The 25072-nt window shown below is 36.2% G+C and overlaps 2 protein-coding genes and 1 long non-coding RNA gene across 3 annotated transcripts; 1 reads left to right on the top strand and 2 right to left on the bottom strand.

Annotated features, from left to right (window-relative positions):
- Positions 1-1352: 1352 nt before the first annotated feature.
- On the bottom strand, positions 1353-11312 carry LOC130246044 (uncharacterized). Its single transcript, XR_008839389.1, has 3 exons — positions 11222-11312; positions 4825-4912; positions 1353-1576 (listed from the first exon to the last, which is right to left on the bottom strand). It is a non-coding gene; the product is annotated as an uncharacterized LOC130246044 (long non-coding RNA).
- On the top strand, positions 10201-19087 carry LOC130246043 (F-box only protein 40). The gene is made up of 4 exons (XM_056478886.1): positions 10201-10278; positions 11092-11128; positions 11240-13075; positions 18321-19087. Exons 2-4 carry the CDS (start codon positions 11126-11128, stop codon positions 18537-18539), a joined length of 2058 nt encoding a protein of 685 aa, XP_056334861.1. The 5' UTR covers positions 10201-10278; positions 11092-11125; the 3' UTR covers positions 18540-19087.
- Positions 19088-21009: 1922 nt separating this feature from the next.
- Positions 21010-24149, bottom strand: ttc36 (tetratricopeptide repeat domain 36). The gene is made up of 3 exons (XM_056478437.1): positions 23946-24149; positions 23224-23412; positions 21010-21319 (listed from the first exon to the last, which is right to left on the bottom strand). The coding sequence occupies exons 1-3, from the start codon at positions 24049-24051 to the stop codon at positions 21051-21053; spliced, it is 564 nt and encodes a 187-aa protein (XP_056334412.1). The 5' UTR covers positions 24052-24149; the 3' UTR covers positions 21010-21050.
- Between the last annotated feature and the right edge of the window lie 923 nt (positions 24150-25072).

A 25072-nucleotide genomic window follows, 5' to 3' on the forward strand; every position in this document is an offset into this window, starting at 1 on the left:
ACTGACACACTGCCTCCAAAAGTTTCATCCATCATAAAAAAGATTCGAACCGGGTTCGATTTTTTTTTTTTTTTCGCTTTTTGCATCCGAAAAGGGCTTTGAGAGGTGTTTTTACAGTACAGATCCACCATACAAGTGAAAAGCTAAATACAGAATGCTGTCATTTGAGCTACAGATAACTTTATGACAAACACAGTGCATAAAATAAAGACAGAATGTGGTGGACACTTGAGAACCCCTTTATGCTGGATTCAGTGACTGACGCACCTCTCCCCTGCTGCTGTTTGGTGTGTGTGCGTCCATACATTTGACGCACTGCTCCTAGACATTTTAATAGAAAGCATGGTCCGCTTTCGTTCCATTGCTTCAACTGGTCAACGCGGCCGCCATCGTTTATAATGTCTATAGCTACTGCCATTACAAGCAATGTATCGAAATTCCACTGATTTCCGGAAATAAACTTTGCATTTGGGGATAATCGAGCTTGATCTCATGAGAAAACATAAGTATTTTACGTTTTGTCAGTTTAGTGGCTAATTGGTACGAATTCGTAGGAGTTCAGTCTTACGAAATTGTATGATTTCAAAAAGGAGGCGTGGCACCCAACCCAACCCCACCCCTAAACCCAACCGTCATTGGGGGATGAGCAAATCGTACTAAATTGTACGAATTTGATCGTACGATCAGCCAATTAGCCACTGAAGCTGCGTCACACTTGACTTCTCTTTTCATAGATTTCCATTCATACGCACGCGAATGCGTCAGATCAGAAACTCAAGGTCATGCGTCAAGTTTCGCAGGTTGCTGCGGTGCAAAGTTCAAGCTTGGTGAACTCTGACCTGTGAAATCGCATCACTTGACTGCGTGAGACCAATCGAGGATCAAAACATGACCTCTCTGGACAGAAATTTAAAACATGGAGCAATCGCTTGCTTTTTTATTGTCTAAACATCTTGTTTAATCCCACCCCTTTTCGCAGCGCAGTATGACAGAATTTCGCACACACAAAGCCCAGTGTGGCCACAGCTTCAATCAAAAAGTTTCGAATTGCCGTGAGATTGTGTTGGGATAATCTTAGCGCAGATCTTTGATAACTAGCTGAACTCTCCTTCCTCTCTTTGCAGTATTGGATGAACACAATATGCTGCCTATTCCTCTTTCTACTTTAGAGAAGAGAGGAGAACAACATGTCACTGCTTATACTGACTCTGAAATGTTTTGTGTTTTTTCGTAATGGAGTAATTTATACGCATCGGACTCAAGTGTGCAAGGTTTGTTTACATGATGAATTTTTCGCATATGAAAACGAAAAAAAAAACGCATACAAATATTTCAGTGAGCAAAGACCTTTATTCGTCAAGTATGGCATTCAAAATCCAACATCTAATAGACATCACAATGGTGACGTCCACACACTCAACCTGTAACATCATTAGACGTTGATATTTAGTTGTTTTTAGGTTGTGTTGGAAACTGACCAAAATTGGACACAACTTGAGTTTCAATTCTACCAGAAAATGCAACGTCCCATGATATTTGGGTACAACGTTAATCATCTTGAAGTCATCACCAATGCCTGCAGGGAATAAGAAGCATTTAAAACACATTAGATGCACTGATATTATTACATGAATATTGTTATTATTTGTTTTATTTTTGGTTAATGAACAAATATCTGTGTTATTTTGTTTAATAAGTGATTATTTTACTGCTAAATCAAACCATACCTGTGAAAAAAAGGTAAATAAATAAATAATATAGAACATAAACATTATTGAAAGACTGAAAAAATGTGTACAAATTTATTTTAAAGAAAATAAAAAGCTTGTTATAATTAAAATATGTTGTAGTTATATTAAATAGGATTATATTTGATAAAAATACAATTTGGTTATAAAATTAAGTCGCAGCCTAAAAAACAAATGCAGCCTAATAAAACTGGCACTGCTTATTATGTTGATGATTGATAATAATAATAATAATAATAATAATAATAATAATAATAATAATAATAATAATAATAATAATCAAGAAAATCATGTTTACATGCTGTCATGGAAGAAACTCAGTGCTTACTAATCTGTGAAATACTCAACCTAAATTAATGTATTTACAGGTATTTGCAGTTACGTGATTTATTTATTAACTTCGTTAAAAAATAAGGGAGCCTGCATATTAATCATGTGCTGTTACTGTACACACAATACTATAAAGTTGTGGAACAATGAGAATGAGTTGGTAAAATATTCACAACAAGCCTGCTACATTCACCCTATAGTTTTTAATCTCTCCAACTCACTTCATAACAAAGGAGTCTAGAAACTATGAAACAATATGTTTCAAAATGCTGACTGTGATTAATTGAGGATTGCAGTAAGTTTATGCAGAGCTCTTTGTTTTTCAAGTGTGAGAACAATTGAAATAATGCCAACACACTTAAAAAGAGACTTGTATATATATACACATATAGAAGACAGTAGCATTTATTTTCAGTGAAATAAGTTTTATTAACAAACGCATTCGAAGCAAGAGCAGAGTATGTAGGAGTCACTTTCTTCATCTGGAGACATAATATAAAGAGAAAGTCGCCCACATATTTGCGCCTTTCAACTGTAATTAGGTTTCTTACCATAACATTAGATCTACATTGCAATATGTGATGTTAAGCATAACAAGGGTATGCTTTTTCACAGAAAGTCAGAAAATTGTTTAGGCTGAAACATATGGCTCATAAAATAAAAAAGCTCACCTGAGTAAAAATAAAACATTCCTACCACAATTTATCACTTCACACTTTTATTTATTTATTTATGCATCTTTTTATTTAGAAAATTTGTTTTGTTTGTAACAGTAGCAGAATCTTTTTTTTATGAATAGATGTTAATAATAATAATAATAATTTATTATTATTATTAGTTTTATTATTTGTTTATTTATTTGGTGGGTTGGTTGGTTTGTTTATTTATCAAATTTATTTTGTTTGTAACAGTAGCAGAATATTTTTTCATGAATAGATCGATGGTAATAATTTTAATAATAATAATTACTACAGTCATGGCTGTACCACAATTTATGACTGAAAACTTAAACCGCAAAAAAAAAAAAAAAAAAAAACTGGGTTCCACACAATCAATTTGTGTTGGGACAACATGAAGGAATTAAGTTAACTTAATTGTTTTTACAAATTTAAGTGGATTGAGCAAAAAATGATGAGGTTGTCCCCCAACAAATTCAAGATTGTTGTTTCAGCTCATTTTTTAAAAATGGCATTTGAACAAATAGCAAAGCAAATTTTTTAAGTGTATATAAATCAGCTACCGTTGCATGGTTACTTCAGCGAATATGATTTTTATTCTGTGTTTGTATCTCTGAACACTATTGGTTAGGTTTACATTAGTGTTTAGTGGCTATTTTCGAAAGCCACAGAGCTGCTAAATGAGCATTTTATTTTGGAACTGCAGCAGTACATAAAAACTAAACTAATGAATCATTTCCAGATTCGTGTTCATCTTTTTTGTGCCAGTCTTTGCACATTTCAATTTGAAAGATCCACAAAATGTGCGGGAATCAATGCATATGATTACAGTTGCCGCTGGCAACTCTTTTTCCAATGGGCTGCATTTACTTTCTTTCTGTGTGGCACACAGGGTCATTCCTCTCAGAATGGTAGTTTTACTACGAAGAGAATTTAAAGTCTGTAATTGTATATTGCAAGAGACTTCAGGCTAATGTCAATTATTCAAGCCTTGACATACAATGAAAGAAATGTCAGGGCTCTTTTTTTGAATCGAGAGAATGGAAAGTGTTTTAATAAGAGACATGGTTAGTGGTCACAGTTTGTCATCAGAAGTGATATACAGTAGTCACTCACTGCAGATTGGATTTAGTTTTTACATTAAGGTGATATTTTTAACCTTCTGCTAACAGAATTGTTATACTTATTTTCTATAATTTACTGACTCTTATTGATAGCTTCTAGCTACTGTAGGGTGTGTAGTCTTAAGAATAAAGAGATGGAAAAGTAAAATAGGTTTGACATTTGTAAACACCTTTCTGACAATACCAAAAATAGTTACGTTTCCTTCTGAGATCAGGCAGATTTGGCCATATTTCCTTTCAGCATGGTGCAACTTTAAGAAGTGATATTAAACTTTCCAAATTCACCGTATTCAGGTTTGCAAACCAGATGGGGTGCAAAGAGAATAAACAGATGAAGTCTTCCTTCCTCACCTTTCAAAACATACAAACACCATAATTCATTCTAAACAAGAAAAGATTACCAAGGTGCACTGCTGCGACTAGCACAAAAGCGAAGGTGAAATATGGAGCAAGGATAAATAGGCTGTGTTAAATAGACCATGTTTCCATCAGCCGGCCAAAGTGAACCACATGTGCCATCTCCCAGAAGTCTGTTCAGTTCTCTTATCAGAAACAGGCCTCTTATCTCATAGCTCCATAACAGCAAATACACACAAGAACAAGTGAACACACACACAAACTCGCACACTCTTCCAACACAAGCCCTGATGTTATTGAAGTTATCTTTATCAGTTTGTAGCTATAGGTGACATTTGGTTGCCTTTTTGTCCGTTGCTGATATAAAAGTTCATTTTATCGGTAGCTTGAAAGCAAAGTAGTAATGCATCTAAATTAATGTATGAAATGTACCACCACAGGCTCATTCTGAAAACGTAGACCTATATACATTTCTGAAGATTGCAAATTATGTAGCCAGAAGTACTTATGGCTGCATTTTGTCTTTGAAATGAATGATACAAGGCAGTATGATGCCGTTCCTTTTCGCTCTAGCAACTGACCACTTACCTCCATATGGATGGTTTTTCCGCTGTTACCAGTTTGTCTAGTAGCTCGCCATGTTGAGAGGAGTTGACCACGACGATGGGGTTCGAATCTGGTGAAGAACAGTTTAAGAAAAGCAAGTAAGACAAAAACAAAAGCCAAAAAATAAAACAAATCTGTAAGTAACAGGGTGAGATCTGAAAACGTCGTATAAATGAGGGGGCTTTTCTTTTTCTGGATTGCTTTTCAAAAAAAACTGTTGGTTGGGTTTAGGGAAGTGTTTGGGCGCTGGTCAATCAGTGCTTTAAAAACACTATTGGTTGGGTTAAGAGAACGGAGTGGGTGGGTGGAGGGATGGGTCGGTTGGTCAGTCAGTCAGTCGACAGCAGCCTAGGGGATTTACGCGAGAAAGCAGGTGCAAAAGAAATTTGAGATCTCAAATGCGTACACAGCAGCCTCTGGTGGATTTGCATAAGCAAAAACTGCAAAAAAATGTGACGTATATTTTACTATCTCCAGAAATGTACATAGGGCTACATTTTCAGAATAAGCCTGGGTTGAAATGTACACTCATTGACCAGTTTACACCTTACTTGGCCTTACTTAAGTATCATCTTGGGTGCATTGTGATCTTATAATGGAAGACAGTTTGCACTATTCTCTGAAAATCAGATTAGAAATTTCTGAAATTCTCATTCCAGCTCCATCTGCTGTCAACAAACATCACCTTTATTCCTCATTTCGATTCTTGATTTGAACTGAACCAGATTGTCTTGATTAGGGTTATTCAATCTTGCTCCTGAGGTCTAATGTCCTGCTCCAAAACACTTGCCTACAGTAGAAGAAGTGAGGACCTCAGGGATGCAACCAAAATCGAACACTTACCTACTATGGAGAATGTGAAAAAAAAGAAACCGTAAGTGAGCCAAGTCGTAGCAGATCTGACCTTACTGAAATTAAAAGATTAGGTTAGAAGCGAGATTCCGAAATACATTTTTTTTTTTTTTTTTGCAGTATTGTAAGACAGAATGCTAACGTCTAAAATGTACTAGTTTTTTATTGGTTTGATGCTATTTTATAAGTAAGGTGTACATTTTCAATTATTTTAGCACAAAACTGATTTTTAAACTGACCACACGTCTTTCTTTCAAATCATCATTGTAATATGTATTTAGAACATTTGTTATCCACCAAAAGACAACAGTAAAATTTGTATTTTTTTCCAACATAGTACATTACCAATTAGTTCATTTATAGTAAACAATACAAGGTACATGTTTCAAAATCACTCTCAATTTTGAATGAACATTACTGTAATGTTACGGAACTCAATCAATCTTTTTCTTCGGCTTAGTCCGTTATTTATTAGGGGTTGCCACTGCAGAGTGGACCAACTATTCCAGCATATGTTTTTTGCAGCGCATGCCATTACAACTGCAACCCAGTACTGAGAAACACCCATACACTCTCACATTCACACACACACTCAAACACTTCGCCTAATTTACCCAATTCAACTATGTCTTTGGATTGTGGGGGAAACCAGAGCACCCGGAGGAAACCCACGCCAACACGGGGAGAGCATGCAAACTACACCGAGAAATGGCAACTGACCCAGCCGAGACTCGAATGCAGCAATCCAGTTGCCCTCATGCAGCAATTTATATCTTACAAATTATCAAACAGCAGTCAGACAACTTGAAAATATTTGGGTATAATAAATTATTAATGGGTTAAAGACAAAATGTATTCAACTGAATGATAATAGATGCAAATCCATTACTATAATACATCCATTACTACAAAACTTGCATAGTAAAAGCTTCATGAAAGACATTTACTGTGAATGCCACATTTATATAGATAAAACTAATTTTGTGTTGTGAAAATTAAACTTGTTTATGATATGTAAAAAAAATTGTGCACTTTTGATGATCCTATGTGGTAAATTGCTGCATTGTGATTGGCTGATTAGAAATTAAGCATTTGAACAGGTGCACCATATAAAGTGGCCTATAAAGTCGCGGTCACACTGCACTTTTCAACCCATAGATACACACGCGAATGCAACAGACCGGGTACGCAAGCTCGTATGCCATGTTTCGCAGTTCACTGCATTGCAAAGTTTCAGCTTGGTGAACTCTGACCTGCGAAATCGCATCATGTGACTGTGTGAGACTAATCAAAGATCAAAGCATGACCTCTCTTGACAAATTTAAAATATGGACCAATCACTTGATTTTTTTAAAAATGTCTAATCATCTTGCTTTACACCACCCCTTTTCCCAGCACCGTAAGACAGAATTTTGCATGCGCAAACTCTAGTGCAGAGATGCCCAAACTAGGGTCTGCAGGCCCTGCTGAAAAATTGACCAGCCTGGTTTTAGAGGGGTTTTGGCCATTTCCAGGCTGGCTTCCAGCCATTTCCAGCCTGGTCTTAGCTGGTCAGGCTGGAAAATCACCTTGACCAGCCTGGTTTAAGCTGGACATAGTTTGTTTTGACAGGGCTTTCAGCCTGGCTAGGCTGGTCAAGCTGGTTTTAGCTGGTCATCTCCCAGCCTGACCAGCTAAGACTAGCTTTTTTTTTCTTTTCTTTTTTTTTTTTTTTTTTTTTTTTTTTTTTTTTTTTTTTTTTTTTTTTTTCGCTCAATATTGTGAGCACTGCTCCGTTTAAGCCTTCGCCTTAGTGACATTAGTCATACTAATAGCTAATAGGTCATGAGTTATTGATCCGGAAAATACGAATCTGCAAATCTGTTGCTAACTTTACTGAACTTCATATTTCCATCTATTTCAAGCTACGAATATTTGAAATTACAAATCAACAAAACACAGATGCAATCACAAACTGAGCACTTGTGATCAATATACTTTACCAGCACCTATTTTTCATTAATTTATAAAGAGCACACAAACATATTGACATTAATAGGCAATTTAGTGCACATTGTTATGGGTCAATGATGCTAATATTCGGCATAAGTCCATCAATTTCCCCTTTCTGGCTGCTCTTATTATGAATGAACTATGTAGAAGCACTGTCCATGCGTGTTTCCTCGTCGGTTAGTAACGCTATATTTCATTACACAACAATAGTCTATCAGGTTTTTTGGCTAAAAATAGAGAAATCACGGTTTAATTTGTTATTATTAGTTTTTTTTTTTAATTTCATCTCTCTTGCTGTGCATGAACTAAGCTGTTGAATGGTCAGCAAAGGAGGCGGCTAGGCTAAGCTAGCTTCATTTTGATTGAATTATTCTCTAATCGGTTGCCTATTATATTGTCAATATACCCCTGTAATGCATACTGCAGTCCTTTTTTGTCTGGCATTCTCGGATATCTCACCTGTTCGCCAAAAATGACATTATATCCCTGGCAATGTCTCACACCAGCACATACACACTGTAAAAGCCGTGCCAGGCACGAAAGCTTGACAGGTGTAGCAACAGTAACTAAGAAGGGCGGGGTTTAGCGAAGGGTCAATTAAATGCTGTGCATGAATCAGATTTTTAAAAATGTAAATAATGTCACTCGAAGACAGAGGCAATACACTCAACGAGCAAATAAAGGCAAAGGCAGGTGCAGCTTGACTCGTATATTCAGCATTGAACACCATTGTGCTAGAAATGTGTTTATGTTTTTATTGTAAGAAGTTCATTATAAAATATAAAATGCATAGTTAATAATACTGTCTTTTTTTTCTATTTATTGTACAATTTTAATAAAGTAGAAAATTACTGAGGCAGCTTTAATGTAATCATTTGGTATATTTACCTTTGGCCCTCCACCCTCAATCAAGTTAGGTTTTTGGTCCTTCATAAAAAAAGTTTGGCTACCCCTGCTGAAGTGTGATGGCGGTATAAGAGTGTGTTGTAATTAATAAGTTGCATAAATGCAGAGAGATTTTTTTACTTATTCGCACAAGCTTAATTATCCATCACTAAATTATGATTTTAAAGGTCAGAAAGGAAGCCATATGGGTGCACTCAAGAGCTTGTAATAAACCTGTAGAGAGCAGCAGCATTTCCATTAATCTCAAATGGCAGTTGCTAGGCTATCTGTTTTGAAAGCACAGGGCCTGGATCTTCCCTGAATGCTTTGACACAATTACGGCAATATAATAGACGTCTTGCGATACATTTGCTGTTGAATTTTTCATTCCAATAAAGAGCTACTTTTCTTTGACCGTCAAAGCAGAAACATACTATTTGCCCGTTTCAACCAGGCAAACCTTGACCCCTTGAGTGCATCATTGTCAGAATATTAACGCTTAAAAAGAGGTTTTTCAAATCTGCAATTTCCCGTGACACAGAGCTCTGACATTCAGAGTAGCCTGACCTTAATGAGTTGATGTTTTTCCATTTGATGCGCTGACCTACGGTCACGTCATCCTCTTGTGGCTGTAGCTGGTGCTCTAATCTGTTATTAGTCTGTCTGCTTGTAAAAAAAAAATACAGCTCCACCATAATGCCTCGTTTCAATTTAACTCATTTTGTCCTGATTAAAACTTTCTTCATTAAAATTAGGCAAAGTTTCGTGTCCCGAGGGAACCTATAAAATCCCTTTCCTAATTAAGTAGTATTAGCAGTAAAGACATCATCGCAAGGTGGCTTTAATTACTTTTTGACATTAATAGCATGAGACTGGATGCGGGTTTGTTGTTGATGGGCTAAATTTATATGATCATTAACACCTGCGTGCATCGGCCATTTTTTATACAGGTTGAATGAAAGCGAGAACTGATAATTTCACTAACAAGGCATCAGCAGTTTCTCACTTTATTGACTGGCTTCACTTCAGAGCCAACATCTGATTAACTTGTTTTTAATACTCCAAGGATGCTAATAAGGTCATTGTTATGTTGTAGACACAACTAGTTTTTGAATGTAATTTTAAAGAGCATTGGAATCACAGAGTCAAATAAAGCCAATGATTAAAGATCTTGGATAAATTAGCATAAACCAAGGCAGGTTGAATCAATAAAGGCGGGAAAAAAGGTCAGATTGTCAGATGTATGTTCTTTAAATGCTAATGCTTTCTGTTCAGTTTTATGTAACTTCACTGGTCTTGACACAAACAATGTCTTAAGGCTGATAATCATATTGAATTGCTCTATTGTCTTCATCAAAGTGCTGTATTGACATCTAGTGGAGGGGATGTGCAATGACATGATTATAAATCAGCAACTCATATGCTCAGAAGAGATTCTTTGAACAGATCTGCAATTTTAGAACAACATATTAGCCTCTTGATATCAGTTAATATTTACTCAGCACTGTAAAACTCAATTGTCTGGTAAGTCAGTGCTATCAATCGTTCCGCGGAGACTGTAATTGTGGGTGATGTAACCTCTTTTCACAAAGGCTCAGTCTGACTGATTGTCTATTTATAACAGCCGAACAGTGGAGCGGTATTTACATCTACACAGACCACTTTAAACAAACACAAGCCACATTGACATCGTCCGAGCAGCCAAGGGTAAGTGAGACTGACCTATATTTATACTTTAGACCCTTAACAATAACATAGATGTATAGCCAGGTAGAGTACTATAGCAATAAGTAAACTTCTTTTATGTTTCAATGTAAAGGCTTTGTAAAATATAAAACAGGCATTGAAGGTGCATATTGCGCCAGACCATCTCTGCAGATAATTTTTTTTGCTATTTCTGCACTTCATTTGGTAAATAAATACATAAATAAATGAAATAAAAATCTGCAGACATATGCGGAAAGTGTAGGAGCTGAAAACCTAAAATAAAATAATATATTTTATAGTATACAGTTAACCACTTGTTTGGTAAGCAGGGCTACAGTAGGTCTCTCATATAAAACATCCACCAAAATATAGAAAGGTTTACTAATTGTATAGTATATACATTTTTTAAAATAATTGCATGTTTTTCAATAGCATCACTGAAACTAATATAAAACTTAATAAATGTACATGCTTTTACATTAGTAAATAAATAGATTGAAAGCTGGGCTCAAAATCTGTAGATTTCAAATCAAATTCTGTGTGGGCTTAGTTATAATATACCTTAGAATTTCTGCTATTTAAATGGTCAAATAGCTTCAGGTTTTACGGGTTCAGATGTTATGCTCACTCTTCTGGAAATCATAGTCTGATATGTAAATATTTATTCGGTGTAGTCTGAGAATTGTCTTGTTATGTGGTTTTATGCTGTGTCTAGTCTAGAAAGACAAGTCAATAATCGTCTAGACAATAGCAACACTGAAACATTTCCGAGACTTGTTTCCTTTCAGCGTCTATTCCCTTGTCTCATTACAGAGTCTATTTTCAAACACAGCAAATATCAACAGTCATGGTAAGCTTCGAGTTTCAAACTTGTCATGCACTTTTGTTTTCAAACAAACAAAGTGTTATGTATCAAACAGTGAAACTGCAATAATGTGATTACCTTGTACGTCACCTCCAGGGCAAGAATAGGACCAGCAGTTCTGGTCTTCATCCTCACTGTGAAAAATGTCATAATCAGAACTGCAAGCTTCCCATAGATGTCTTGACATCTTGTATCTTCATTTCCTGCCGATTGAACTGCGGAGCTGCCTTCCACCTTTGTAAAGAGGATGAGCATCGACTTCTATGCCCTAAGGAAACAGTACCATGTCTCAACTCTGGCTATGGCTGCCCCATGACCATGACAAGACAAAGACTTGCCCAGCACCTAGAAGTGTGTCCTGCCAGTGTGGTCACTTGTTCCCTGGAATGGAACCGATGGCCGGTGAATGAGACCGATACAGCCTTCTATACGAATGCTCTCCGGGATCCAAACGTGATGAGTCAGTTGGACCTTGCAATGGCACTTAGAGATCAGAAGCTTCTGTTTGATTCAATACAGATGAAGACACTCTTTCCTGAGTTGATAGAAAGGGTAGAGGAGCCTGAGGTTCCACTGGACGGTGCCGTTGGAGGACTTGATCCAGAGTGCTCGCAGTCTCAGATCTTAATCCTAGACGAATCGTTGGAAGATAGCCTTAATGGAGAAGAAGTCCAAGAACTAACCCAAGAGGAACGTCTCGCTTTGGCGGAAAGTAAGGATGTAGCCTGCTTGGAGAACTATGGGATATGGGAGAAAATGTTTGCGAAGGAGAAGGAAGGGTGCAAGCAGACAGTGAAGAATTTAGAGGATAAAAGTTGTCAGATTAAAGACAAGAATTCCCCTCAGAATTCCGAAAATCTAGACATTGACAGGACAGGTTTAGCTCCTTGGCAAGATGGTGTTCTTGACAGGCTCCGAAAAGAGGTCAACGTGGCTGAGTATAATATGTATCTGGTGCACAACGGATGCATGCTTATCAACTTCGGCCAGCTGGCAGCTTGCACACCTAAAGAAAAGGATTTTGTTTATGGAAATTTAGAGCCCATTGAAGTTCAAACCATACACTCTTTCAATGTGCCGACCAGCTACAGAGCCAAACGTAGCCATCTGAAGGATCCATCCCAAATGATTAAAAAGACACACCGATCTGTGGACACATCTGATTTAGGCATTGCAAATGAAGAGCTTCCAAAGGCAAAACTGGTGGAATCCACACTACTGTGCTCCCTTGAAAGAGAATTAAAAGGTCATCAGATTTGTGAGAGTGTTGGAATCGATGGGCTGTATGTTGACGTTGGCACCCAAACCTTTGACTTCCATTCTGCTCCATTCAAAAGTGATGCAACTTTGGCCGATGTTGTTGCAGATCAGCCTCAAAGCCTACACGTACAAATTCAGACCGAATGTGTGACTAGGAGGCACAACAAATCATGCTCAGCCTTTACTTACCTGTGCCGTCATGCCTTCAGGCGTGATGAATATCCCTGGCACTTTAGGAATGTGCATGGAGACATCCAGTCATGTCTTACTGGCTGGTTTTTACAGCGGTGCCCACTGGCTTACCTTGGTTGCACCTTTAGCCAGAAGCAATTTCGCCCATCTAAATATCAGGCCACTATAAGCTATGATGCAGATCTTAGCACTTTCATCTTACAACCAGAAGTGACAGCGTCTCTTTACAAAGGAGTAAAAACCGTTAACAGCGAACGCAAACGTGCCAAGAATTTGGATTCCTTGAGCAGACTTCCTTTTGAAATCTTACAACACATAGTGAGTTTTCTGGATAGTGTGTCTTTGGGTCGTCTATCTCAAGTTTCCCAGCTAATGAGGGAAGTTTGCAGTACTGTTCTTCAGCAGAAGGGCATGGTGTCACTCAAATGGGAGAAAAAGACATACTCTCATGGAGGATTCACTTGGAGGGCCCGGAAACAGGTAAATGCCTAGATCGAATTTATCTTTTCGTACTTTTCAATGGCTCCCACTTTAAATCAGATGTTTGTTTGTTTATAACTACACACTTTTAGTAATAAAGGCACAAAAGCTGTAACTGGGTTGGTACTTTTTCAAAAGCTACACTTTATACCTACCAGGTCCAAATTGGTACCTTAAAGCAATACTTTTGTACCTTCAAGGTACATATTAATTTATTTTACCAGGCTTAATTTTACCAGGCTTGAGCACCTCATTTTACCGATCCCCCTCGTACACACACAACCCCCGCTCTTCACTTTCTTCCGCAACTCCCCAACCCTCTTCACTTTCATCTGCGACACAACATCCACTTCACTTTCGTTCCACAACACCTCTACCTCCTCTGGTACCATGTCGGATCCTTTACCCCGATCTGTTCCGGGACCTTGCAATTTACAAATTAAGCACCTAAAAGATACAAACATGCACTTTGTGGAACTTTAATTGTACAAAAGTGGACCTTTTAGGTACAAAAGTGGACATTTAAAAAATATACCACCTCAGTGAAAGATTTTGTACCTTGTATTTCTGAGAATGTACTATTCCTGAGAGTTCACTGTGTACTGTGAAAAATCATCTAATAATTTCTGATTGGGGCCGCACGATGGCGCAGTGGGTAGCACATTCGTATGGAGAGAGATTAGACTCAATAATAATTCACGCAAAAGACACGATGTACACATGCGTAGCCAAATTCACGTACGTAAAATATTTATTTATACTTACAAAAACAATTCACATGCACAAAATAAAAATACATTTTCATAAAATACGTTTCACAAATGCAAAACACCATTTGCAAATATATAAGAGTGTACAAAAAGTTTTGAATGTTTAAAATTCACGAGTTCATCCTGAATGAGAATGTGCAAATCCTCTCTCACGTACGACTCACCCTGAATACGAGTGTGTGCACTTTTGAGACTTTCCTGCCAGAAACAGGCAACTCGTACCTCTCAGCCAATCAGATGAGAGCTGTACTCGATGTCAACTACTCTGCGCTCCTTTTGCGCAGTCTGTTCCTCTAACCAACATGTAAGCTCGCATCTTATTGGCTACAGGGCACGAGTGACTCACGTGGGAGGTGTGTGCTGACAGGAAAGTCTCAAAAATGCACACACTCGTATTCAGGGTGAGTCGTACGTGAGAGAGGATTTGCACATTCTCATTCAGGATGAACTCGTGAATTTTAAACATTCAAAACTTTTTGTACACTCTTATATATTTGCAAATGGTGTTTTGCATTTGTGAAACGTATTTTATGAAAATGTATTTTTATTTTGTGCATGTGAATTGTTTTTGTAAGTATAAATAAATATTTTACGTACGTGAATTTGGCTACGCATGTGTACATCGTGTCTTTTGCGTGAATTATTATTGAGTCTAATCTCTCTCCATACATTCGCCTCACATCAAGAAGGTCTCTGGTTCGAGTCTCGGCATGGTCAGTTGGCATTTCGGTGTGGAGTTGGCATGTTCTCCCCGTGTTCACGTGGGTTTCCTCCGGGTGCTCCGGTTTCCCCCACAAGTCCAAAGACATGTGGTATAGGTGAATTGAGTAAGCTAAATTGTCCGTAGTGTATGTATGTGAATGAGTGTGTATGGATGTTTCCCAGTGGAAGGGCATCCGCTGTGTAAAACATATGCTGGATAAGTTGCCGGTTCATTTCGCTGTGGCGACCCCAGATTAATAAAGGGACTAAGCCGAAAAGAAACTGAATGAATTTCTGATTGAAAAACACTTTCACTTCTGCTGAGGTACGATATGAATCGGGCCATCATATACTGTACACAACAATCTATAAAAGTTATTAGTTAATGTTTATTTTCATATTTAGAAACATTCTTGTTAGCTGGGAAGTCCTCATATATTTAAGTAGTTCATATTAATTATGGACTGTATTGCAGTTCTTGTGAATGGTATTTTATTATTAATTTGCATTAATACTTGATAATTCATGTAAAGATTCATAACAAGACTCTCATGAGTCTCCAAATCCTCTGCACAATCACAACCTTTAATATTTTTCAACCCTGTCTAATTTTATTTCAGGAACATTAGCGGTATTGCAGGGCATGATAAACATCCTAAGTACGTTTGTCCTCTGTTATCTGTTCTCTGAGGTATGTGGGTCAGGGAGCAGCAAAGAGGCCGTACATGGGTCATTTTACCCGCTCTGGCTCCATGTCAGTGAGCTTCATGCTTTTAAAGGTTTGATATTGGATGACAGGTGGTCAGTCCCCCTCTCTGTCATTCTCCCCTCTTGATCCATTGTTTGGGAAGTAATTTATCTTTGTGTTTAACCAGTAGGTGATATGACTTATATTAAGGAAAGGATACTCTGATCACCATTGTGAGGACCTGAATTTACCTTAAAGGTATATACAGTCATGTAGCCATTCTACTGTAGGGTCCAATATAAACATTATTTAAACCATATGTGTCAAACTTGTTTGTCCTTCAGGCTTGTGTGAGACCTACAGGGAAGTGTGTTGAAGCACGGTTTGAACTAAACTGTGCAGGGCTGCAGCCCTCCAGGAACTGAGTTTGACACCCCTAATTTAAAGGGAACATAGTTTACCTCTTTTTTATGATTTAATAATAATATTATGGTTCTTCTGAGTGTGCCAGTTTAGGTTCAGTCCAAAACACAATTCAGATTTTTTTATTATAATGTGTTAAAAAGTGTCATGTTGGGGGCGTGTCCACAGTTCGCTGAATTATAGGTGTGTTGCTTCACATGTAAATTAGTTTCGGCTTCCCGCCAACGTAACAAGGGGGCGGGGCCATGAGCTCACCCACTCTGCGTTTCCAAGAGAGTCTGACAGGCAGACGGAGAAGGAGAGAGAGGATCACCATTCAGTCGTACATGTACGACTCTGACACAGACCAAGCAGAGAGTACAAAATCATATGTGTCTTTGTGACGCCCAGCCGTCGACTTGAGTGTACCCTGATAGAAACCTATGTTCAGAATTGTAAAACGCATGCTAGTTAAGATCACAGGGAGCTTCTGGGATTGCGAGAAATGCAAACGGCTGAAGTATAAGGTAGACTCAATGAGAAGTACACATGTTTGCAAACCTACCTAAAGATACAACCAATAATTCCGATTAGAGCGATAATGTGGAGAATATTGCTCTTGCGTTGAGCCCAATGAGCCTTGCATCTAAAAAAAGAGCTAGGGTGTTCCTTTAGTGATATTGCTTTGACTAACGCTGAAAATGGCGGACGTGAATCAACAAACTGAGGATATGATGACGCACCTGTCAATCAATATTGGTGGGTGGGGGGATCGCTCTCCTACGTCAAGTAGCGGTCGATTTGAAAACAGCTCCAATTGGTCCACCATTTTTAATGTTGTTAAATTGAAAAAAAAAGCACTGGGTGTGCTTATATCACCCCAATATGACAGTCTATACACCATACATGCACATATGTCTGTCCAAACAGCTTGAAAAGTAGATTTTTTACCATTGGTGCCCTTTAAACTATTAGTTCACCCAAAGATATATATATATATATATATATATATATATATATATATATATATATATATATATTTTTTTTTTTTTTTTTTTTTGTTAATTACTGACCCTCAGTTTGTTTCAGTCCCCTAAGATCTTCGTTACACAATTTAAGATATTTTAGATGAAATCAGAGAGCTCTGCATCACTATAGACAGCAATGCTCAAGAAACGTCCAACGTCCAGATAAGAAACATTGTCAAAAAGGTCCATGTGACTTCGGTGGTTCTGTAACTTTTGTACACAAAATACTGCCAATGTCAAGGAGTGTGTTTACTAAAGGCAATACGACACTTGCATGTTGTGCTCCTGATTCCAGGGGCAAATATGTTATTTTGCCCATAGTAAGAACAAAGTATTAGAAGTTGCAATTCATTTTTACATTGATTTTGGTACATAGACATGTTCTTGGAGCTTCGTGTGATTATATTTGAACCACTGAAGTCACATATAATGTTTTGACAGTGTTTTGGTTTCTGGTTTTAGTAACTTCCTCTTGATTTTGTAGGCTACTCTTGTTTAATTTGCACTTTGAACTGACATAAGTGTTTCTTAAATGGCCAAATATTTTTCTTTAACATCATTATTTCCAGTCATTACAAAAGCTTTATTTAAATAGTCCAGTGTTTAACCTGTAGGTGATATAAATTGAGGATTGAGGAAAGAACACTGTTCTCCATTGTGATGTCCTGAATTTCATTGAAATGCACTCACAGTTATGCACTGAAGACTTTCTAGTGTAAATTCCAAAAATCCATGTGACTTCAGTGATTAAACTGTAATCATATGAAGCTCCAAGAACACTTTATGAACCAAAAAATAATTTAAAACAAAATTTTCCAGTGTGTCCAATACTGCCAATCCGAGGGAGTTTGTTTACAGGCAATGTGATGATTGTGTGTGTAGTAAATTTCAAAACCCAAGCCTGGAGACTCATTTCACACAGATTCCATGTTGGTTGTTCTGCAGTCAAACAGGCATCTTCAAATAATTCTACAAGAGTCTACAAGAGTTTAATTTGAGTCAGTTGTTCTGTCTGATACATATGTTATCGGGGGCAGAATTAATAGGTGGAGATAAAGGACTGGCATGACAAGTTTAGCTGAAAGTCTTGTTTAAGGTTTTGTATAGATCCTGAGCTTTCATCTGCCCCAAATGGCCTAAAAGTATCACCCAGACATTTATGCAAACAAAGGCACAGTTGTTGGGATTCTGCCCTTAGCATTAGCATTAGCATTACTTTGGGATCTGCCAATATTCAGGAACTCAAAAGTTTTAATGTCTCTCTGGGCTGCTAGAGTTTTGAATTAAATTATATTAAAACAAACCCAAAGAATATATAACTTTTCAGTTATTTTTGTTATTATTGTTAATTTGGACATATATTATATACATTTTTATTTTCCACACGTCACGCTGCTGACTCTAACGCCAAATTCATTGATTAGAAAACATGCAGCCTAACTTCATATGGGTACATTTGGGAAGTTTTTACAATGTTTTTGGTTTTGGTAAATTCCTATTGATTGATTCTTATTTATTTTGCAGCCTGCTTGGTTTACAAAAACTGACTATTTTTTATAATATAATGACAAAGTATTACTTGAGGGTTTTTAAGATCATAATTTACAGTCCTCTGAAATAGTGCTGATGGATCTACCTTTCTCATCTTCGTCTAGGCATGGGAGTTCAGCAGTCTGTTCTCTCCAGTGGATAAATGGGTTTTTGAAGACATGCCCCCCATGGCAGAACACCTGAAGGTTTGTCCTTTCTACCAGAAGGAGATCAGAAGTGAACCTGTGGCGTTACCCAGTATGACAGGTCTCCAGGAGAGAAGAGAGGAATTCCAGACTCTAGTCAACAACATCTTTACTACTGACAAGGCACATGGAGAATAAGAGACTGCTTGTGGCAGCAATGTTTTTATTGTAAATGTTAATTTATGTTTTGGTCAGTGTTAACTTGTACTTTAATTTAAGGGAATAGTTCACTCAAAAAAGTTAATCATGTCATTACTCTATAGCAGCCATTATCAGTCTGTCTTCGTGTCATACAGAACAGTCAGGACAACACTATAGTGAGGAAAGGATGATATAATTTCATTTGAAAGAGCTTTGCTGACCTCTAGTGACTGAAAAATACACTCACAAAGGCTTCACAATTTATAAATGCACATGGATAAAACAGAAAAAAGGGATTCATGAAAAAAAAATTTACTATTCTTAAAAAAAATAATCATATGATGACACTATTTAGAGATCAGAGCACAGATCTAAAATACTATCATTTTAAATCTTAATGCTTTGTTTGTAATCATTTTAAAATGCAGCATGATCAAATTTAGCATATTGTAATGCTCATTTTTTGCATACATGTTACACTGACAGTGGAACATTATTGCATTCATATTTTCACAATTTATTTGTAAACTAAATTTATTTGTAAACTTGGATTCAATATGTTTTCTATGTACATTAAAAAACCTGCAAATTTTATCTGATCAAAATGCAACATGGCTTCAGTATTTTTGTATATACTTGTGAAAATGCTTGTTTTGGGGTTTAATTTGTGTCATTACAAAATGAACTATTGATATTTACACAAGGAATGTGTATAAAATGCAAAATATTGGACAATTTTATGTTTGAATATCTTTTTTTTTTTAATCATGAAAGTGTATTTTCAACAAAATCATGAATTAAGCTTTATTAAAATGTTCAGAAATATATTAACGTATTTTTTTTTTTTTGTAAATATCCTACCAGACAAAAGTCTTGTTGCCTATCCAAGTTTTAGGAACAACAAATAATAACTTGACTTCTAGCTGATCATTTGGTATCAGACTTAGCTTATATGAAAGGCAAATGCCTCTAGAATACACTTATTTTATCAAAATAAAAAATGATCATGCCTTTATTTTTATTTATTTAATTAGGACAATAAGGATAAACAGTATAGAATATAAAGTCAAGGTGCAGTGGAAAAAAAATAAAATTGTGAATGACTGCCATGAGCTTGGGTGACTGCATCTATACATCTCTGCAATGACTCAAATAACTTATAAATAAAGTCATCTGGAACGGCAAAGGAATCATTCCTGCAGGACTCCCGTAGTTCATCAATATCATCTTCAATGCCTCCTTCGTCATCTTACCCCAGACATACTCAATAATGCTCATGTCTGGTGACTGGGCTGGCCAATCCTGAAGCACCTTGACCTTCTTTGCTTTCAGAAACTGAAGCAGAAGTATGAGGAGCGCTATCCTGCTGAAGAATTTGACCTCTCCTGTGGTTTGTAATGTAATGGGAAACACAAATGTCTTGATACCTCAGGCTGTTGATGTTGACCTCAGGCCATCTACTCTGCAGATCTCCCGCATGCCCCCATACGGAACGTAACCCTAAACAATGATGTTTCCTTTACCAAAGTTGACTGATTTCTGTGAGAATCTTGGGTTCATGTGGGTTCCCATAGGTCTTCTGCCGTATTTGTGATGATTGGGATGTAGCTCAACAGATGATTCATCTGAAAAATCTACCTTCTGCCACTTTTCCAAATGATCAACTAGAAGTCAAGTTATTATTTGTTGCTCTTACAACTGGGATCAATAACAAGACTTTTGTCAGGTAGTGTACTTTATTGTTTCATTTTTGCATTCCCAAATAATAAGAATATACAATATACACTATTATATATATATATATATATATATATATATATATATATATATATATATATATATATATATATATATATATATATATATATATACAATAAAATACAATAAAAGTACTGTACATGAGTTAATTATTGAGTAGTTTCAAAAAATCATAATTTCATGATAGCAACAATCTCACAAGTTTCTTGAAACTTTGCAGTTTTCACCTTATTGATTTAAGCTTAAAAATGTACACTGAAAAAAATTATTTAAAGATGATTCCTTGGATTTACTCACGTTTTTTTACGTTAAGTGGTTGTAAACAATTTATTTGGGCTGAATATAAACAAACAAATTAAGTTGAACATTGCTCAATTTAATTTGTTTGTTTAAATTCAACACAAATAAATTGTTTGCAACAGTTTTGAATGCAACACTTTTTTCAGTGTATTATTATTATTGTTACTATTATCATTACTATTATTGTTTATTAAATAACTTTGTGTTTCAATTGTAAGAAAAAATGTAATAAAAAAATAATATAATTATAAGTTATATATACTTTGAGATGTAAACTTGCAGAATTGTGATTCCTTGGTGGAAACAAGCTTGTGTATTTCACATCCCAAATTTCCGACAATCACTTGAAAACTCGCTGAATTTATTCACTTATGAAAATCACCATGTAAAATGTTAACAAACAAACTCCTTTGCTCAAATGCAGTTCATATATTTATTACTATATTGCCTTTATTGCGTTTCGGACACTTCTGGGTTGCGTAGTTTACTGATGACCTCTGACAACATGCGGTTACACAGGGCAGCGTAAGGGTTTAAGATCACAGCCTGTTGCCTGGCAAACTCACTGCCCAGAGCTGCTGCCCTCTCAAAATCCAGCCGAGCTTCTTCATCTCGACTCGACAGCCTGAGAAGAAGCCCGCGCTGAACTAAAGCCTGACAGGCTGAGCGTCCAGTGCCATTACTGAGAGAGATGGCACGCTCCAGATCTTCAACTGCACCTGAATGACAAAACATAATAAATACATTAGATTCGATTGTTTGCAGTTCCTATGGAGAATCGTCATACTACATTGAAATAACTTGATTTTTCATACAGTCTGAAATCAAATCAAAATACAAATAATTTTCCAGCCTTTAAAATGTTTTTGTAGCCTTTTCTCCTAACCTGTGCCTTTCTACAACTTTATCCCGGAGGTCTTTTGAAAGCAGGGCGTAATATGAGTAAAGGTTTAGATTTTCACTTGGTATGATGTGTGTGTGTGTGTGTAATATATATATATATATATATATATATATATATATATATATATATATATATATATATATATATATATATATATATATATATATACACAGTATATATATATATTTACAGTATATATATATATATATATATATATATATATATATATATATATATATATATATATATATATATGATGGACATGGTATGATGTGTGTACCTGTATATATACCACTTTATTAGGTACACCTGTCTAACTGCTGTTTAATGCAAATTTCTAATCAGCCAATTACATGGCAGCAGCTCAATTTAGGCATTTAGTCATGTAGACTTAAAACGAGCATCAGAATGGGGAAGATGTGGAAGGTGATTTAAGTGACTTTGAACGTGGCATGGCTGTTGGTACCAGACGAGCTGGTCTGAGAATTTCAGAAACTGCTGATCTACTGGGATTCACACACGCACAACGCGTCCAACCTTGAGGCAGATGGGCTACAGCAGCAGAAGACCACACTCTTTATGACCACAGTGTACCCATCTTCTGATGGCTACTTCCAGCAGGATAACGTGCCATGTCAAAGTGCAAATCGCCTCAGACTGGTTTTGTTGAACATGACATTGAGTTCACTGTACTCAAATGGCCTCCACAGTCACCAGATCTCAATCCAATAGAAAACCTTTGGGATATGGCGGAATGGGAGATTTGCATCATGGATGTGCAGCTGACAAATCTGCACCAACTGCATGATGCTATCATGTCAATATGGACCAAAATCTCAGGAATATTTCCAGTACCTTGTTGAAGGAAGTTCTGAAGACAAAAGAGGGTCTAGTGAGGTGTGTACTATATATATATATATATATATATATATATATATATATATATATATATATATATATATATATATATATATATATATATATATATATATATATATATATATATATATATATATATATATATAAAATTTTTTGTGCCTTTGAAAAAAAAGAATCTAAAAAAGTTATTTTTTTCTGTTCTATAAACAGATTGTTTGCAAACAATTGTGAAAATCTGTCTTAATCAATATTCTGCCACTGTAAATGTAATTTGTCTGAACAGAAATTAAACTTGTTAGTGTTTTACTGCCACTACACAGTGAAAATAAATAAAATATAAATAAATACAACATTAATTAATGGGCTGTAGTTCCCTGTTTTTTATTCATTTATTTATTTTACTATTATTATTTCAGTTCACTTATGCATTCAAATCGTATTATGGGACCTTGATATCCACAATGAAAACTTTTTAATGTTGAAAATTTAATTCATTATTCATTCACATTTTAGTCGTCTGAAAAAAAAATTTGTTTGTTTTGAACAGGTAAACTATAATACAAAAACAAATTAATCCAAATGTCTACACTCTCCCTTGTACAATATGTTATTTCAGACTACTAAAAGTGTAAATTAATAATAAATGTAAATTTTCACCACTAAACATTGATTGAGCAGGTATAAAAATACCCAAAATGCAAATTGAAAGTTTTTTCACAGCGTTGTCTGACACATGGTAATTCAAATCTGCTTCCATGATGGTCTTTTCATCTCCATTAATATGTTTCAGAATTTAAAATTGGAAAGCTGATTGTTTGAGAAAAAGCAGAGATGTGTCACCATCAGTGTCTCCCAGTAGGCGTTTGGTCTGGGCTCGATTGTTGTATGCTGAAGCTCTTTGAGGAAGGACACTGATGGCCTGATTAAAATGTTGAAGAGCAGCAGGCAGGTCTCCAGACTCAGCAGATGAAACTCCCTGCAGTTCCAGATCTTTCACCTGCTTCACCACCTCTGGGTCAAAAGCACTGTCTTAAGAAAGATGGGTGTGAAAGAAATACAAAGGGGAACATGTATTTTAATAGCATTAAACACTTAGACCCAGTAAAAAGTCTGTCTCATTAATGTTCGATAATGGTTATGTAATATTTAAGATAAAACTTAATATAGAAGGTAAAATTGTATCTTATTGAAATACCTATGAGTGGAAATAACTTAAAAAATAAATAAATATAGAGGCATCACAATACATCTGAAAGCCTAGAAAGACATGCATTGCTAAAAGAGCAAAGGATTCAAAATAGAGCCCTGTGGGATGCCAAATAACCAGTCAGATGTCACACCATCCATCCATCCATCCATCCATCCATCCATCTATCTATCTATTGTTCCATCCATCCATCCATCCATCCATCCATCTATCTATCGTTCCATCTATCTATACATCGTTCCATCCATCCATCCATCCATCCATCCATCTATCTATCTATCCATTCTTTAAAAGTGCAAAAATTAAGTCAGGCTGTGGAAATCTGAACATTTAATCTAATAGATCTTCACCTTACCATCATCCATCAACTCCTCTTCTTGATTTAATCCAGGAACATCTCCAATAGGGCTGGTAGGGTTGAAGATGGCCTGTAAAACTGCTCTGTCGTGTTCTGATGCCATTTTTCTCTGGCAGAAGACTGAGATCTAGAATAGTGGTGTTTAAAACCTAAATGCTATTCTGTAGGAAAAGAGGCGTTCCCTGCATTTCTCTCTCTAGCGCTCCACATTAGCCAATCGGAAGAGGGGGTGGAAGCAGGACTTTGAGATGGTCTGTGTTTGATTAAGTTTGTGGGATATTCAGGAACTAAAAGCCAGACAGGCGTGCTGCTTTTTACTAAGTCACTGTGTGTGGAGCACCTTCAGACTTTCCAACAAACAAGAATACAATGTATTACAAATAAGTGAACTGCAAAAAAACTTCAATGTAAAAACAGGGAAAAAAAAGTTTAAAAAATCTATAAAAAGTATCTTATTAAGAGATTTCTAGTAAGTTCCTGATCATTATGGTCCTCTACAGTCCAAGTTATTTTCTCTACACCAGAGATGCTCAAAGTAGGGCCCACAGGCCAAAGCTGGCCCATGGTAGCCTTTGATTTGATCCTATCTAAAAAGAAAGGGAGATTGATGGGGATGCAGTTGGGGTGAATGCCTTTGACAGAGATTATCATTTTGAATAGCCTTAACATAACCTTTTGTTTCTTTGTTTTATTTCTGAGCTACAAAAAAGCCAAATGAAATTAAATGATTCAATTAAATGTTATAAATGGATCAGACTTTTAAAATGTAAATACTGTCACTTGGAAGATACTGGACAATGCATAAGATATCTACAAGCATGTCTAGGCAAAGGCAGGAGCAGCTCAACTAGTGTATTCCGCATTGAACTCCATTGTGTTAGAGCTGTGCATAACTGTAAACAATAATCGCAGTACATATTGGAACTGAACCTACAACATGCATAGGTCTATAAATCAGTCATGAAATTGTTCTATTTAGAAGACATTTTCAAGAAAAAAAAAAAAGTTTTAGAAAATTTGCTTGCCAGATTTTGTCAACTAGTTCAACATTTTTGTATGTAATGACTCAAGTAATGAATTGAGGACTCTTAGTTTTATATGGAATGACTATTCAGCATTTACAA

The sequence above is a fragment of the Danio aesculapii genome, chromosome 18, assembly GCF_903798145.1.
Source record: "Danio aesculapii chromosome 18, fDanAes4.1, whole genome shotgun sequence".
Classification (NCBI taxonomy): domain Eukaryota; kingdom Metazoa; phylum Chordata; class Actinopteri; order Cypriniformes; family Danionidae; genus Danio; species Danio aesculapii.

What these genes read in the sequence shown, in the direction of transcription:
- ttc36 (XM_056478437.1), bottom strand. Translation starts at nt 24,051, where the DNA reads ATGGCATCAGAACACGACAGAGCAGTTTTACAGGCCATCTTCAACCCT. An exon ending in AGAGGAGTTGATGGATGATG is followed by an intron (nt 23,413 to 23,945) that starts GTAAGGTGAAGA and finishes ATCTTTCTTAAG; the next exon opens with ACAGTGCTTTTGACCCAGAG. An exon ending in CCTACTGGGAGACACTGATG is followed by an intron (nt 21,320 to 23,223) that starts GTGACACATCTC and finishes TTTGTCATTCAG; the next exon opens with GTGCAGTTGAAGATCTGGAG.
- LOC130246043 (XM_056478886.1), top strand. An exon ending in CTTGGAGGGCCCGGAAACAG is followed by an intron (nt 13,076 to 18,320) that starts GTAAATGCCTAG and finishes ATCTTCGTCTAG; the next exon opens with GCATGGGAGTTCAGCAGTCT.